Source organism: Buceros rhinoceros, unplaced genomic scaffold (genome assembly GCF_000710305.1).
Source record: "Buceros rhinoceros silvestris isolate BGI_N320 unplaced genomic scaffold, ASM71030v1 scaffold17, whole genome shotgun sequence".
Taxonomy (NCBI): domain Eukaryota; kingdom Metazoa; phylum Chordata; class Aves; order Bucerotiformes; family Bucerotidae; genus Buceros; species Buceros rhinoceros.
The window spans coordinates 7468-23283 of record NW_010422519.1 but is presented as its reverse complement, the minus strand read 5'-3'; the positions used below and the strand labels follow the sequence as shown (position 1 = coordinate 23283).

Genomic DNA, 15816 nt, shown 5'->3' with positions numbered 1-15816 from the left:
TCCTGCTGACTCATCCGTAAAAGTCCCCAAGCTCACCTCACGCACTTCTGAAAAGCGGCCAACCCCATGGAAAACCCAGCATTATCCTTAGCGTCAAGGCCAAATTCCATTCAACTTAATCACATCCTTCCCGCCCTCTCTCAGCACTTTCAGTTGGAAAGGGTATTATTCTGACAACTTTTGTGCCTGAAATTGCTGGGAACATGTCTGCTCTGCCAACACCAAGCACGGATGTTGTTCTACCAACAGACGGCTGAAGTCATTCACAGACCCAGTGGCTGAAGCACTCTGAATTACTGTAGAATAGAAAGCTGCCACAGAAGTACATTTCCCACCCCATTTACTGCGGGGATGAATTACAGAATTATAGATATTGCATCACATTAATCCTAAGTCTTGATGGCAACGCAGCACACCGTCATAGAAGACCATTGTCAGATGTGTGGCTTTCCACAAAAACTGCAGGTCTTCGTAACTAAAATCAGATTTAAGAGTTCCTGCATCATGAGTGTCTGAAAGAAGAGAGCTTCCTATTTGGTTTTCCACTTGATAGAAAGACGAGAAGCATCTTTCAGGCCACATAAAAAGGTGAAGGCTTTCAGTGTTGTTCTATAACATCAATTTATCTTTGATGACCGTAATAACTTTTAATCATCTGCACACATGCAGAAGGGTCCAGTGTTCTCCAAGTCTTCTTGTACAACTTACGATGACTGATTTTGGTGCCTTCCCTCAAATTAAGCAGCTCCTGTCACTTTTCCCCTCATCCTTCCTGTCTCTGCAGTGCACGCTTCATAACATTCACAGGCACAGTCCAGCGAACTGTGACAAGGAGACAGAAAAAGCTCTGTGTGTCGCCTGCTCACTCCCCCTTCAAGTGGAGGAGGAGCTCACAGAAGCGCACACCACTCCTCAAGGAAAAGAGCACTCAGCATGGACAGGCACAGGTCTGCGTACGCGCTCAGTCCTTGTAAGCTAAGCCTCTGCTTTGCAAGAGAAGGAACAGATGCAGTGGATGCCAGGCTGTGACTAGACAGTAAAGAAAAATGTCACATGAAAACAAACAGCATTACTCTCGGAGAGGAAAACTGAACTGAGATGGGAGAGGAAAGCTACAGAAAAAAAACTGAAAGACTCCACTGTGCAGGAAGTACTTCTCACCTTAATAATCTGGTAGAAAAAACCAGAAAGCAGTATTTGCAGTATGTTGCATGGCAGCATCACTACCCCGTTCCTCTGGGAAGCTGCTTCTGCCTGCCACTGTGCATGTTTAAAGCCACTACAGAAACAGCCTCTGACCCTCTCCACCATCAGTGACTCCCCCTTCCTCAACTTGTACAATACACAAGCTAACAAATATTTCTGCTCTGCTGCTAGAGAGTGGAAATGAAAATAGTTTTAACACTGCTCACTTTTGACTTTATTTATAGAAGCTATGTGAATCACAGAATACCATGCAGGCTGCTCAAAAGTCTCATTTTTGTTCTACAGAAAAAAAAAATCCAGTTAGTTTTACATTCCCCTTTTAATCACAGCCACCATGCTTTTAGATAGCAAACATTTCCCATTCTGGGGAGGGAATGGAGAGACATCAGATTTCCTCAAACACAGTTTTCACAGTAAAGTGATTTCAAAGCCTTGCTAACACTTTTTCTTGGCACTGTATGAAAGCACATGGTGATTTATTATGCCTGTTATGCTGTCATTTACTAGAATCACATATCTACCAGGGAAGAGCTAGAGACATATTTGATCTCATATCCATGCAGAGGGTAATTAGATATCCTGAAGTCTCTACAAGCTCCAGATTTCTCTGAGGTCACCCAACTGGACATATTTCAAAATGACATTCTTCCCGCAAAAACCTCACACAGTTTAAGTAAAAAAAAAAAAAGATGTTTTACTATAAAAGTATTCTCAGTAGGTAAGTTACTTACAAGATAAACTCTTCCTTCCAAAAGGGATTTGCAGCATTTTTGGCTACGGAGCTGAAAAACTTCTGCATAGGGTCATTCAGCTGAACTATACACACAAGGTTTGTGCTGCCTGTAAGAGCAAGAAAAATCAATATCCAGTCATTAATATTTCATCAGCAAGAGGCATACTTACTCAAAAGAAAGTGACGAACCCCCTTCCTTTACATACTGTGCTTTTGAACAGACTATTGCAAACACTTTCCCACTCTACCATAGAATAAATTTCTTCCCTCAGTTTGTATACCATCTACGTTAACGGTGATGGTCAAGACTGCATCAACACTGTCTTATGCTCTGTTCTACATAGTGTGAAATATCACCATCAGATTTAAATTCTTGCATAAAGTAAAAAAGTGCAGGCATAAAACCGTCAAAAAGGATGGGGAGACAATGAACAGCAAGGAGGTGGTGGTGTGAGTGAGAGTTGGGGAGGAAGCAAAGTTGCTTTCAGCTGCTTCAAAAAAACCCCAGGTTTTCAAAGTTCCTACTGGCCACAGTCACAGTGGTTTCTTTGGACATCAAAGCAAGTTTTTTTCTGCTAGCAAGTGAATGATGACAATGGTGCTCATTAAAAATGGCTTTGTGGACTGCAGTTTTTAACAAGTTCATGGCGTTTTAGTGTACTGGTGCAGAATTATCTTTACCTTGATCTTGGAATTTGATAGCATAGCAAATCGGTATATTCGAGTAGTTATATTGCTGCTCCAAGGAGAAACAGTTTGCCCAACACGTTCCTCTTAAAACAATTTCTTTTGTATGGCTTCCACAGCATCAGAAAGCATTTTGGTCCCAGTGTTTCAAAATATCACGGAAAGTGGCAAAAAGGTCAGTATTGGCCATGGGCAAAGCAAGAAGATACGATGCCTCCAGAAGTAGAAGAATCTAGATTTATATTTACTATCGCCAGCTCTCAGTTGTCCTCTGATGGAGCACTGGGGCTGTGGGTGAACCCTATCTCAAGCAGCTTGGGCCTGGCAAGGTTCCTGGAGGAGACAAAGCACCATGTGCACACAGCTTATTTGGGATCCAAGCTAACCCTGGAGTAAGTAGTTTAGCTGCTTTCAGAGGGAGCTGAGCCCAAGTTAATGAACCTGGGGTGGCGTTCTGTTAACCCAGCCATATGTCTCTGCAGCCCGCTCTGCTCTGCTGCCAGCAGCACTCAGCAGCCCAGGGCAGAAACGCCTGTACGGCTCTGCCTGAAATTGCAGCAGAGCCACTGACTGACTGATACCGAACAGGATTTTTCAGCATTCCTGTCCCACACACCTGGTGTACACAACTAACAACTTTAACAGCAGAAATCACTTTTGCCCTAGGTGATACACTGTGGACCATAGAGTACCAAACCTAGGATAACCTTCGTTTACATACACAGACTAAGAAGATAAAAATGGGCACAGCTCAAAACCAGAGACCAGTTTGGCTACTGGTTACTCATTAGCTAAACATATCTATAGGAAAGCCACAAGCACCCATGGTTTATAGGATGATAACGATCAAGACAGACAAACAGCCTCTCCCCAACCCTCCATCCACCTATGAAGGTTAGCCTGCAATATTGTGCACTCTTATTGAGTCTCGGAGTTGCAAGAGCATAATTCACTATTGCTACAAGACAAGGCCAAAAAAAAAGGAAGGGAACAATAATTAAAAAGAAGCAAGCAATGTCCAGAAGGTAGCGTCTTCGCAGCTGTGCAGTATTTCTACTGGATTTCAAGCGTACTAGCTAAACCCCACTGTGAAGCTGTATTTCTCACACAATCTCAAAGCTTTTACACTCCCAGAGATGCTAGGGAACCTTCAAAATCCCTTCCATTCCCTTTTAGAACAGCAAATGGTGGTTTTGCCTCTCAGTATCTAAGTTCCCAAAGCAGAGCACATTCACTGTCCTCTCTTTCTCTCATTTTGAAGGAGGGATCAGAGAGGTTTCCCATAAGATGACTCTTCTGTTTTATGTACCATATGCAGATAAAGGTGTCTCATCTCGTGACTTTTAAAGGCAAAATGATCTGCTCTTCTGAAAAGTTTAGTTTGCACTACAAAAACTGTAGAGTAATAAATTCCAAATGAGTTTTCCTGCAATCTACAGTTCCCAGCAGTTTTATTTATACAGGACATTCCACTGCAAAGAGTTCCAGAACTGCTTTAAAAATAATTTGTTTTTTTAAAAAAAAGTGTGCAGAAAGTTTTAGGGGAATCACTTCCAACCAGGATGAGCAAAGCAGCATTATGCAAGAGTCTAGGGCAGAAACCTATTACATCTAACTGAAAAAAAGGAGTACAGCAAGTAGGATATATTTACCCAAAACTAGTCCCTTGCCCAACTTACCAGCCACAAGCTTCCATTAAAAAGACTGTTACAGAATTTTTAGTGACCATAAAAACACAGTCTCAAATTTGTATTTCTGCTGACAAAATCTGAAATATGCTTGCTCGAGCCTCAACTGGCGATGGAGGTGTGTTTGCACTTGAAGAAGTCTGAATACTTGAGAGACAGGCTTGGTGCTTTTTTCCAAAAACCAACACTGCAACTTCACTGGTCAGTGAACCATTCATTCTCCATTTGCAAGAAGTACTCCCTTCCCTACCTACAGAGGTACTACATTAGGAGGAAAAAAATCCCTAACCACAAAACATCACCCTTTAGGAGAGCTTACAAAAATCAGCAAATTGCTCAAATGTAAAAAAAAGCATTTGTAAAAACAAGGTCAAACCCAATGTCATTGCTAATGGAATGTAATTGTTAATGGAGAGCTGGATTTGAGCCCCTCATCTTGGGTATGTCCAAAGGGATAACTTTAAGAAATCAAAAATAAAATCCAGAAAATAATCTACCAGTTTTGTAAGTATGCTCATTTCAATTTGGTTTCAACAATGATGGATTTGTTTACAAGAAGATCAAGATATTTGAATGCTCAAATAAACCAAAAGATACACAGCTTTGTACAAGCACGACTAAGACTGTTTCTCAGGGTACTGCAATTTCTTACGTATTTGAGAGAAGGCTGTAACCCAGAACTTCCGAATTATTTCAGCCAAAAGGAAAAAAAAAAAAAACCCAACCAACCCAACCTTGTTTGAAAATGAGCAGCATCACATGGGCTACGTTACCTGCAGCACTACGATCAGCTAGGCTTACTGCAATGTTCTTCACCAGCAACTTGAGTTCATGAGCCCTTGGAGGTTTAGGCGGACTAGCGCCCTGAGGGAGAAGGCTTATGTTCTGTACATTCTGTGAAAAGCAAGCAGAACAAGAGGGATGACACATATGCAAATACCAAAGACTCCAAATTTCTGTCACATTGATATAGGGAAGCAGACGTGTGATGGGGCATTACATCAACAGATAGCCACACGGGAGTTACGATCACAAAGCCGCCTCTTGCCAAAGGCTACGCCGTTCTTTGAAGAACAATGCCAGTTGTTTCTGATCACTGAACGGTGTTAACTTACTGATTTGAGAGTCACGATTATGTAATAAAAACACTAAGCAGAAGGACACCTCTCAAAAGATTGAGGTAGGAGTAAGACTTACTTGAACCCCCTTTATATCTGTAGGCCTCGTACTCAATACAACAGAGGGAGAAACTGAGCTGAAGAGGTTCTTCAAAATATCTCTGAGCGTTTCAGGTATTGCACATGTCCCCGCTGTCTGTCCCTAAGAGGAAACAAACAACTATGTTTCTCAAAATTCAGAAGAAAGAAGTTAAGGCCAAAATTAAGCTGGTCTATCTAAACCATCAAAGCTATCAAACATTAACTTTGTCAGAAAGACAGTTTCTGTTGCCAACGACAAAATGTAACAAGAGACCATGCAAGTAAGTACTTAAATTTCTATATTATGCATTAAAGGAAACTAAAAATATACACTGAAAAAGTCACAGGCTGTTCTGAGAGTTAGGAAGGAACAGTTATTAGCCACAAAACCAAAGTTTCATTTACAGTTTGTATCTTAGGACAGTGTTTTGAAATTTTTGTGCCACTTTGCTCCCTCCTGAAAGAGCAGATCAGGTCATCAGATAAGCAGATCGGCACTGTTCCACTGATTTAATGGGAGTTATGCCAGCTTGCAGTAGCTGAGAAGCAGCTAATCCTGTGTCGCACTGAAAAAAAAAAAAAAAATCAGTGTCCCTTGAAGGTCTTTGACCTTGCTGAAAAGTGCACTGTATGGACAGATAATCATGCTGCTCTGGGGACTGACTCGTAGGTTTGTCCATTCAAAAATTTCATGGCATTCTGCTCTTAGCACCATCATCTCAGAAGGATCAGAACAGACTACGCACTTTGCTTACAGATGAAGCTTCACACAGTTAATCGTAAGGTGTGTAAAGATGGTGAAAGCACCCTTGCCCTCCCTGTGCTCCTGGAGAAGCTGCTTCCCGTGTCATGCTCCTCAGAGAGTCTTTTCTGCTCGGTTACCTACAGGGAGTGGATTTTTAAATTAAGCTGTCACAGAACGGGCAGTCTGATATGCAGCTTTCTGAAGACAGGACAGAAGAAATCTCAGCGAGGTTTATTTTCTAAAGAAAAGATTTGAGTAGGAGACAAGGGTCTGGCCTAAGCAAGAGAGGACTCATCTGTCTTTTTGTCACCTGATACCACACCTGAGAGACTTTATTATTACAGAACAAGGCTCTAAAAGAAAGGGAACTGATTTACAGATGGAAATACAGAATAGCTGGAGAATGCAATAATCACACAAAGCAAAAAAAAAAAGGTACCCTTCTGCATGGTGCTATCTGTCAGGAGCATGCCTACAACTGGTGTGCCACGGCCAACAAACAAGGCCCTGCTGCTAAGCCAGGGCACACTGATGACGAGGACACCCAATATGAACCAGCAGGAAGATCAGGTAGGGGACTGAAGACCTAATCCTGGCAGATTGCTTTGATAACACTTGCAGTGCTATCTGACCCATGCAGGTGCAGCCACGCAGCACAACAAAGCTGTGAGGCCGTAACAGTCTCAAAGATCCGAATCTCCCTGAAAGCTGCAGAGCACAGGCTTTGCTCTGCCACCCCGGGCACCCTGAACCACGCTCCTCCATCACAGAGAGCTCTCAGCACAAGAGGCAACCTGCCATTCGAAAAGCCTCAGTCCTTCCTTAGGTGTAAGAGAATGATTGTGCAATGACTTCTGCACAACTGAAGGTATACTTGCACCTTGCACAACAGGTCAAACAGATTTGGAGTAACAGCTCTTTCCCAATTGCCCAAGCGTTACAGAAACATGTAGGGTGTTTCATGAAAATCCCAGGCCTGTTGTGTGCAGAAATCCTGTTTCTGCCTTCTTACCGAGCCACGCTTTGATGACAGGTGCTATGGTTCAAAACATACAACGGCACTGACCAGTCCTACAGAAGCCCTGTCTCGTTCACACTGTGCTCCATCAAACAACTGCCAAGGAAAGAAGCAGTGGCACATTTCTGCAACTTGCAGATAATATTCTTTTACTTACCGCCCCCTTACCCCCCAAAAAAAGTAAGTTACACCGTCCAAAGCTTCAGTTTCAGTAATTTCACTACTTATGTTATTTAAACAAGTAGATAAATAGTGGTTAGTTTTTACTATTTTTAAGGTAATTTCCCTTCTCTGCCCTTACCTAAACATTGTTTGATGAAGAACACTGTCAGATTGTAAAATCCCAGCCACCTCTCACTTTACCATCAACCTAATCTGACATCTGTTATCTAATGGTAACAGCAACAATAGTCACTGAACATCTACTCATAGGTATTTTCTGATGTTTCCATAGTTATTTGGAAAGCAGTTTTGCTAAAGAGCCGCATTTTTAGCCACTCTCATTTGGAAAGTAATGTTCCCTCACAACACCCTCTACAAGGCAAGCCGTAATTGCCAACTAAAAAGGCTTAAGACAACACATTTTCCTCAGGGTTTGACATGGGCTAGAAGCGTACAGCCAGTTACCACGGCCATCCTGGGGCACATCAGCACAGAAAGCCCTGCCAGTCAGCCAGGTTGCCAAACGCAACTTGGATTCACCCAGTTACTATCAACAGAAAATAGGTTACTACATCCACCTTGCTCGACTGGTGACAAAACCACTGTGTAGATAATCGCAAGCAATTAAAGCTATTTATTTGTACACACCATATTGCTTCCAAAAGAAAACAAACAAGACACAAAAGCTGACATTTAAGTTTAGGAGCAGAAGCAATTTCCAAGGTACAGATTGCTCACAGGTTTTGGCTCTGTTTATTGCCTCCTCTCTTCCCTAAGTGCTAATAGAAACTTCAAAGTGCAAGTTAAGCCCTTAGCCATTAAGAACTTAACAGGCTCATTTTAAAAATGTGGGCAAAGCACAGCAAGTTACAACTCCTTTGCAACTCTGGACTCAGCCATCTCTCAAAAAGCAGGTTGTGAGGCCCACTGACTACCAGAGTCATCTGCACTTGCCAGTAAATACTTAATGACTGCTCAATACGTGGATAATCAGCAGGACAGCCCAACACATTAAGGTCATTTACACTGCTACACATGCACAGTAAAATCTGTATTAAAACTCACTTCAAAAGACTCGTCTGTCTTAGTTATGAGTTTCACACTACTGTGTACAAAAGCTGTAGTAATAAATTACTATGACTCTAGGTCACCCAGTACAGGCCTTTAGAAGCAGCTCTACCATACAATAAACCTATTTTTTTAACAAAGCCTTCAGTCAGAAACTCAGCTTCACAAAACACAAGCAAGTGTTCAGCCACTGTTGTGAGAAAGGCTTAAGTCACCATGTTCTTTCAAAAAAAAAAAAGGGTCAAAGGCATAAGAGATTCTCAGATATGAAGAAACTCTTTCAGGGGATGTCCCAGTAAAAATTCCCCAATGAATCAGTGTTTATAGATTAAAACAAGGGGCAATTCCGAAAGTATTTTTAGATCACACATAATTTCCTTAAATAAGTGTATTTTTTCAGAGCTGTTTCTGAACTATTGTTGCCAGATTTAAAAGTTGATTAAAATTAAGAACAGGCAACTTTGTAATTACTGGGAATATCATTACAGTTGTGTTTTTTGTTATTTTAAAGTGCTCTGAGAGAAGGTATTTAGGTATAGGCATTTTTCACACCTTTGAATTTGGATGAAAAATCTTTGCCAAGTAATTTGTCTGTCAAATACAGACATCTTTAATGCTTCAGTGATCTTGAGAAATGCTCCTAGATTTCAGAGATGTAGTGTTTTGACAGATGAATTATAGAAGATGTCAGTGAAGAAGTTCAAGATGGCCCTGCCAACAGGTAGCTGCTCCGTGTTTCTGCCAAAAGCAGCCAGAGGAAAAGAACGGGCATTTTTGCTTCAGCTCTTCCAGCCTCACCCAATACCTTAGCTCCTAAACGTTTCTACTGCCAACTCACAGCATTACACTGGGTTTTGCACAGAAGGGATGGAGAACCATCTGCTCTACCATTACAACCAACAAAACTCTTGCCGTTACAACGAACAAAACTTACTGACTGACCTCCTGCACTGTTGGCTGGACTTCAAAGTTGATTTCATCGGTGTTAATGAGGAACCACTCAACTTTGACATCATCTCCTTTGTCTTTCACACAGAGCTGAAGCTGTAGATAAGAAAACAGTTAATGGTGAGTGTTCTGTAAAGAATTTGTAGGTCAAGCTCCACAGTAAGACCCACCAAAGGAAGAACGACACCAGTTTCTGAGGAACTACACTCAAAGAGACAGTCACTTAAGTTGTCAGAGTGCATGCCCATCAAAAGAAGGGTCTGTGGTTCTGTACATCTGAGTAGTCTACCCGACATGCTGTTTATCCACAGTCTCCTAAAGAGGCGGCTTTGTTGATGAATTTATCAATTGTCCCAGAGGGAAACATTTCACCAGAGTTAACTTCAATTTGCTTGCCTTTAGCAAATAGGAGGTTCAGCTCAGCTGCAGGACAAGATGTAACAAAAGGAAGAAGAGAGAGAACCACACTTAACACTTTACCTGCAAGTGAAGTGGAGCCAGTTTCACGCTGTACGACTGACCTTCTGCAGCCACGGGCGGAGTATGTGAGACAGTGACAAGAAATTTAACAGAATCTCCCACAACGTTGCAAGAAACCACCTAAATAAATGAAAAGAGGCAGTGGGGAGACAAAGGAAAGGAAAAACAAATCAGTCTTCAGAGGAAGGTTTGGTGAAGGCAAGAAAGGAACTAAGAAAAGGAAGGATCTTAAGCTACCAGAATTATGCTCAATTCCATAGGTGGAAAATTTCTAAGCAATTTCATTAACATCCCAACCTCCTTCTGTATATTCACCTCTAAAAAATGTAGTTCTGGACACAGAATTTAATACCTGGAAATTCTGGCATTTTCCAAAATTCCTTTTGCATTGTTATCCAAAACATAAGTAACCCCTCACCTGACCAAGACTCCTTTGTGTTTCACATATCTGTATATTAAAAACCCGAAGATCACAATTTTTCACCAGGGAGACAAAAAGGTTTGTTGTTCTTCCTCTTCTGCTCAAAACTAAGTAGCCTACCATAGCTGGTTTTACCAAGTAAAATTTGTTTTAGTGGTTCCCTACTAATGTGAAACCTCAGCATAACCCTCATGCTACACTGGATTTTGTCTGAGTAATTCCAGTTCCCAATGGGGTGGGGAGGGGCAGGAGCCTTTAAAAGCATTTGACCAAACCACGACAGGCCCTCAAATTTGGTGACAAAGCTAAGTGTCTGGGACTAGTCTGTATGCCACGTGGCTGCAACAGACTTTGTTGAGTACACTCCCTGACTTCGATGAGCAGTAATTTAACTTGTTATCGCACTGAGTTTACAAACACTGAATGGTTTTTCCTCCCTCTCCTCTGCAAACCAACTGAGGTGCCAGAGCTGCGGTGCAGAATTCCTAGAGTGCGCAGAAAGCGCCTGGCGGCACCAGGAAAACAAGTCAGAAATCACTCATTACGCCAGAAAGAGAAGCTCACTTTGCAAACAGCTGCGTCCGTTGGAGACAGCTGCCTGTCACTGTCCCTCTGTGGTTACTGTCCCCAGAGCTCCACTGCTGGAAAGGATAGCAGAGCCTTCCTTAGACTGACCAAGGCAAAGTTAACGAAATGCGCAGACAAATAATTCGCTGCAAGATTTGTTTGCTGGAAACTCTGCAGGTATGCTATTAAATTACGTTTGCACGCTTACTGCTTCACTTACGGGCATTGGAACTGAAGCTGAGGCCTTTACAATGAATCACCTACTTCCTGCAAGATCCTTCTCAATCTCTCCCTAAATACATTTAATTTCCCTTGGCTCTATAGCATACCTTTTAAGAAGGACCAGAGCATTATCAAGGGCTTCAGAGCACATCCATTAAGGTAGAAACTTAATTACAAAGGAGTGGGAGGAGGGAATGGACATGACATAAAAATCCCAACCACACCCACAAGCAGCAAGATTTGCTTTTTCAGTTTTGCCTTCTTCAAATTCTAGTGTAGAAGTTGACAAATCAGCTCCCCTCACCTCTCCCCTTCCCTAAAGTCTAAATTTCTTCAGAGATTGTATCTGACGCTTAATCCTACATAATCAACATGAACATCCACTACTATGATACAACATAAAGGGTTTTAAAGCATTTTTAATAGCTGGCAAGACCAAAGAGCCTAACTGTTTATTTTACTCGAGCTGAAACACAGAATCACTCCTTTCATTCATGAGGATGGACTGGCACAGTGGCTCTTTTAAAGATTTAAAAAAATGAGTAAGTTCTTCCCTACTTTTTGAGGAGAGAAGAGGTCTGATGCAAAAGCTGCTGACACCTGCATGACCTAAATGCAGTGGTTTATCATCCGTGCACATTTCATCCACACATGCACAGGAAGTTCAGTGCATTCAGAACAAGCTGGACTGGCCACACATGTGATGCAGCACCATTCATCTGGAATTTCTGGATGTCTAATAGCCAAGGTTGATTTATTGCTTAAAAAATACAGTGTGGCAGGAGAGTTGGTAGATGAGTTCACGAGCCACTTTTTTCATAACCCTGTTTACTTCTAAGGAAAGGATGGAGACAGACACTGCAGGTGGTGGAAATTTCAGTCATCTTTCTACACCTTGTCAAGAGATGCTAAATCTTTTTTATTATTTATTTATACCTTTAGTTTAGAAGTCCTTATCAACAGAGTTTGGGTTTAGTCTCCTTGATTAATTTATTTTCTGACAAAGACAACTACCAAGTCCTATTCTCCTTCTCCCCTCGCTTTTAATAAAATAACTGTGGTCTTCAGGTACAGAGGTCTCAATTTTTAATCCAATCAGGAAAAGGAGTGGTTCCATGCTTGTTAATGGTCAATAATATGTCTTTACATCAGGTGAATCCCTTTGTTCTGGGAGCAGGATGGATTATGGAGTGAGAACACTAAGAGAAATAGAATTCTGGGCTAGAATTTGAAGAGAAAGCAATTATGTTTTCATCTAAGATGCTGCCAGAAGTGGTAAGATGTTGATTAAAGACACCGCAACCGCCACTTCCCTTCTTAAGTGACATTCCTTTAGAAGTGTAGCAGATTACTCTGACAGACCAGCACAGAAATATGTAGGCCATTTTCCCCACAAAAGTCACATGAAGAAAATTACTGAAGCTTGCTGTGCTACATTCCCCTTCCTCCATGTTCCCATCCAATCTGGTTCTTCAAATTAATTTTCTCTGCACAGAGGAAGAGCAGGAGAAGGTAGGGTCAGGCAAAGCACCCCTTTTCTGGTTGACAGGGGAGAGAAAGAGGGAAGATAGGTGTTCACAGGAAAACAGCCTCTGGACTGATGGTAAGGTAGTTGCTCTTCAACATCATTTATATCCCATATCTCTCTCTCCCACCACGCCTTACTAGGGACATCCCCAGTCATCAACACTGTGTTTTAGAGCCTGGGAAACCTATCATTTTTACCAAACTGTTCTTTAAAAACTAAACCCTTGTACCACCACACAGCAGCTGTGGCCAGTTAATTCTGGACTCCCAGCGGGGGTCACACCCTAGGTATCTTTTGTTACCTCACACCTGGACAAGCCAGACCTCCTAAGTTAGCAGAAATAGGGTGAGGTGAAGCAGCACCATAAAGAAACACAGACTCTTCTACAGCAAGACCAAAGTATTTTCTTCCTCCAGCACCTCTGTAGCTCTACCCTCCACTCAGCACAAATACCCTGTTACCACCCAAGGTCTCTCCATGCACTTTGAGAATCTCACATCAAAGGGGCTCCCAGCACTTCCTCAGGTGCCTTCACCAGCAAGGCTGCATCCCAGCTCCTCCTCAGCCATCTCTCCACACTCAGCTCACTCCTGGCACTTCATCAGCCCAATGTCGGGGTTATCTCTTCAACACCCTCCTCCTCCCCACCTCACCTGCCTCCATCCCTGACTGCACTAGCCTACGATGTGGGTGAGCTGCTGTGGCAAAACTCCTCGACCTGGCTGGACTCTGTTCCCCATCTGCCCAACACTGGCACCCAGCTCCAGTGAGATGCCGATGCTCTAACACACTGTCCTGGTGAAACATATATCCAGTTTGACTGACATATGAAACAAACCAATTAAGGTATTCCTCCCTGCTACATGTCACTGCACCTCACTGGCTGTGGAGCTCCTCGGCAGGGCAATGTCTCTTTAAGAAGCTGCACCTCGTACCACCTGCCCTGCACTCCTTCCCATGCTGGAAACGTGGTTACAGTTGAAACAGTCCAGGTTCCTGCTCAAGGCTACCTGCCACAAACATTAACTGGTAGTTTGCCAGCAGTTTAACCCTTGCCACACCAGATCCCCAAACCTTGTATATATTTGTTAATCCCTTGCTGTTGTTTGTTGTTCACACAATATTTTTCTGTTGTTATTAAAATAGATGTAGTTTCCAACACTCAACTAAGGCCTCACCCACTTTTTATCTTTTCCCTTTTATCTCGCTCCTAACCCTTTCCTCTTCTGATTGGAGAGAGAGAATTTGTCCCGAGGTTTGGCCTTGCCTCATCCAAACTGGTGACACACACTTTGTTTATACATATCTAAAACTACTATTACAATTATCCTAAAAAATTTCTCTTTCAGATAAACAACTGCAGGAATGAAGGAGACTGAAAAAGCACTATAGTTGGAACAAGAGAAGTATTTTTGAGAAACTCAAGTGTCCTAACTTGTGTACTCACAGCTATTAAAGCCCGTAAGGGTAACTTTACCCTGCCACTCTTGACTTTTTTCCCTTTGCAGTTCCACTCGACACAGCCGCAAAATTTCAGTTTACTTCTTTCCTGAAGTAGCAGCAGAAGCTGCTTCATCTCAAGAGCCTCAAGAGTGCTTCTCCTTCTCACATGCAGTGTCTTCTCGCCTTGAGGTTTCAGTTTTGGCACTGGCACCCCACTGGTTTGTGCATTACACATAGCCTTTTCATTACTCTTCCACATGTGGCAGCAGGTTCCTTCTGGTGGCCAAGGAAGGATGAAGGGCCATGACTTCAGGGGGAATTTGACAGCCCTGCAGGAGAAGGTTTCTTTCACCTTTCCCACGCCCAAACCACATCATGAGTGTGTGTAAAACCCTCAGCATTACAGACCTTGATTGCTTTTTTTTCTGGAAGGAAATCAGTTTTACTGCATTGGTATTTATTTTCAGAAAAAACAGGTTATTTGAGGTTACTCAGTAGTAAGTAATACAAATCTGAATCATTTTCACAAGAAAATGAGTAACCACCAAGAGGCAGCCAAACAATGAAAGCTGCCTTGATCTCTACTGTAGGAACCACTACACTATTAGATTTAGGACCTCCACAATTTCCTATATTTGTTTTGGAGTACTGCTCTGAGAAGAAAGCACTTCTTCTGTCATGAAAAACTTATCCTGTTGACAGCCACAAAGACAGTTTATGTGCTCAGCTTAAAACCTCACCGTAAGAAAACTTTCCAGTCAGAAACTTCTGCCGTTTGATTGTCATAACACACAGCTGTTCAGAAGAATTAAATGATCTTCCTTGGTTACCACAGCCTAATGCATTAACTTCCTGAGGATATTTCTCTACTTTCTTCACCATTCCCTCTTTATCCAAGCAGTTTACGAAGTGACACAGACAAAGTGAAGACAACAAATGCAATGTCTAATCCAGGCACAGCTGAGGGCCATATCAAAGCAAATTTGCCTGCAAATATAATGAGATAACTCCCCACCGTTTTTCCAAAACGATGGTAAGCACCAGGGTGAAGACAGGGTGAGTGATGGAATGAGTGCAGCAGGAAGAGAATTACTACGTCAGCAAAAAGAAACAAAGCACAAAGTGATTAAAACATGTGAATTTACCCACTCCGTTGAAACCAACAGACATAAAAATGCAAGAAAGTGGACAAAAAGGGACGAGGGATCAAACAAACAAGCAGAGAGTACAAGGAGATAGGACAGGAAAAGTTTTCGATTCACTTACCAAGTTAAGTGAATATCAGTGTGAGGGCAGGAAGCAGTACTTATATCTAAGAAGAGGGAACATAAATAAATACCAGAAATAGACTGCGTAGCTCGGCCTCAGTAACACACAAGTCTTTACAAACCATGTGAGACACAGCATAGCTGAAGACATGGAGACCAAGAGAAGACAATAAATTGCAGGAGAGATTTGCTCGTTCATGCTACAGTAACCTGGAGAAAGATTCCATTGTGGAGACACAGGTGCATCATGCTGCTGGGGTCCTAAGGCACCTATGACCCCTGTGCCAAGCTGGCAGATGTGGCACAAGCCTGTAGGAGGCCCACGCACGTCTGCAGTAGCATCTGAAAGACAGGCAGGCTACCTGACAGTGCCAAAACAGTATTATCTCCATTGCAGCAAACAAATCCTCACCCCGAGGTCTTCCTTCAGCAG

At 42.4% G+C, this 15816-nt stretch overlaps 1 protein-coding gene across 1 annotated transcript in view; it reads right to left on the bottom strand.

The window, feature by feature from the left end:
* C2CD2 (C2 calcium-dependent domain containing 2) overlaps window positions 1-15816 on the bottom strand; it is a gene marked incomplete at its 5' end in the record, with an annotated part of 38426 nt that overhangs the window by 15322 nt on the left and 7288 nt on the right. Inside the window, 5 exons of the mRNA XM_010140042.1 lie at window positions 1938-2046; window positions 5088-5208; window positions 5512-5634; window positions 9449-9550; window positions 9935-10054. Coding sequence (XP_010138344.1) covers window positions 1938-2046; window positions 5088-5208; window positions 5512-5634; window positions 9449-9550; window positions 9935-10054 — 575 coding nt within the window. The remainder of the gene's footprint in view (window positions 1-1937; window positions 2047-5087; window positions 5209-5511; window positions 5635-9448; window positions 9551-9934; window positions 10055-15816) is intronic.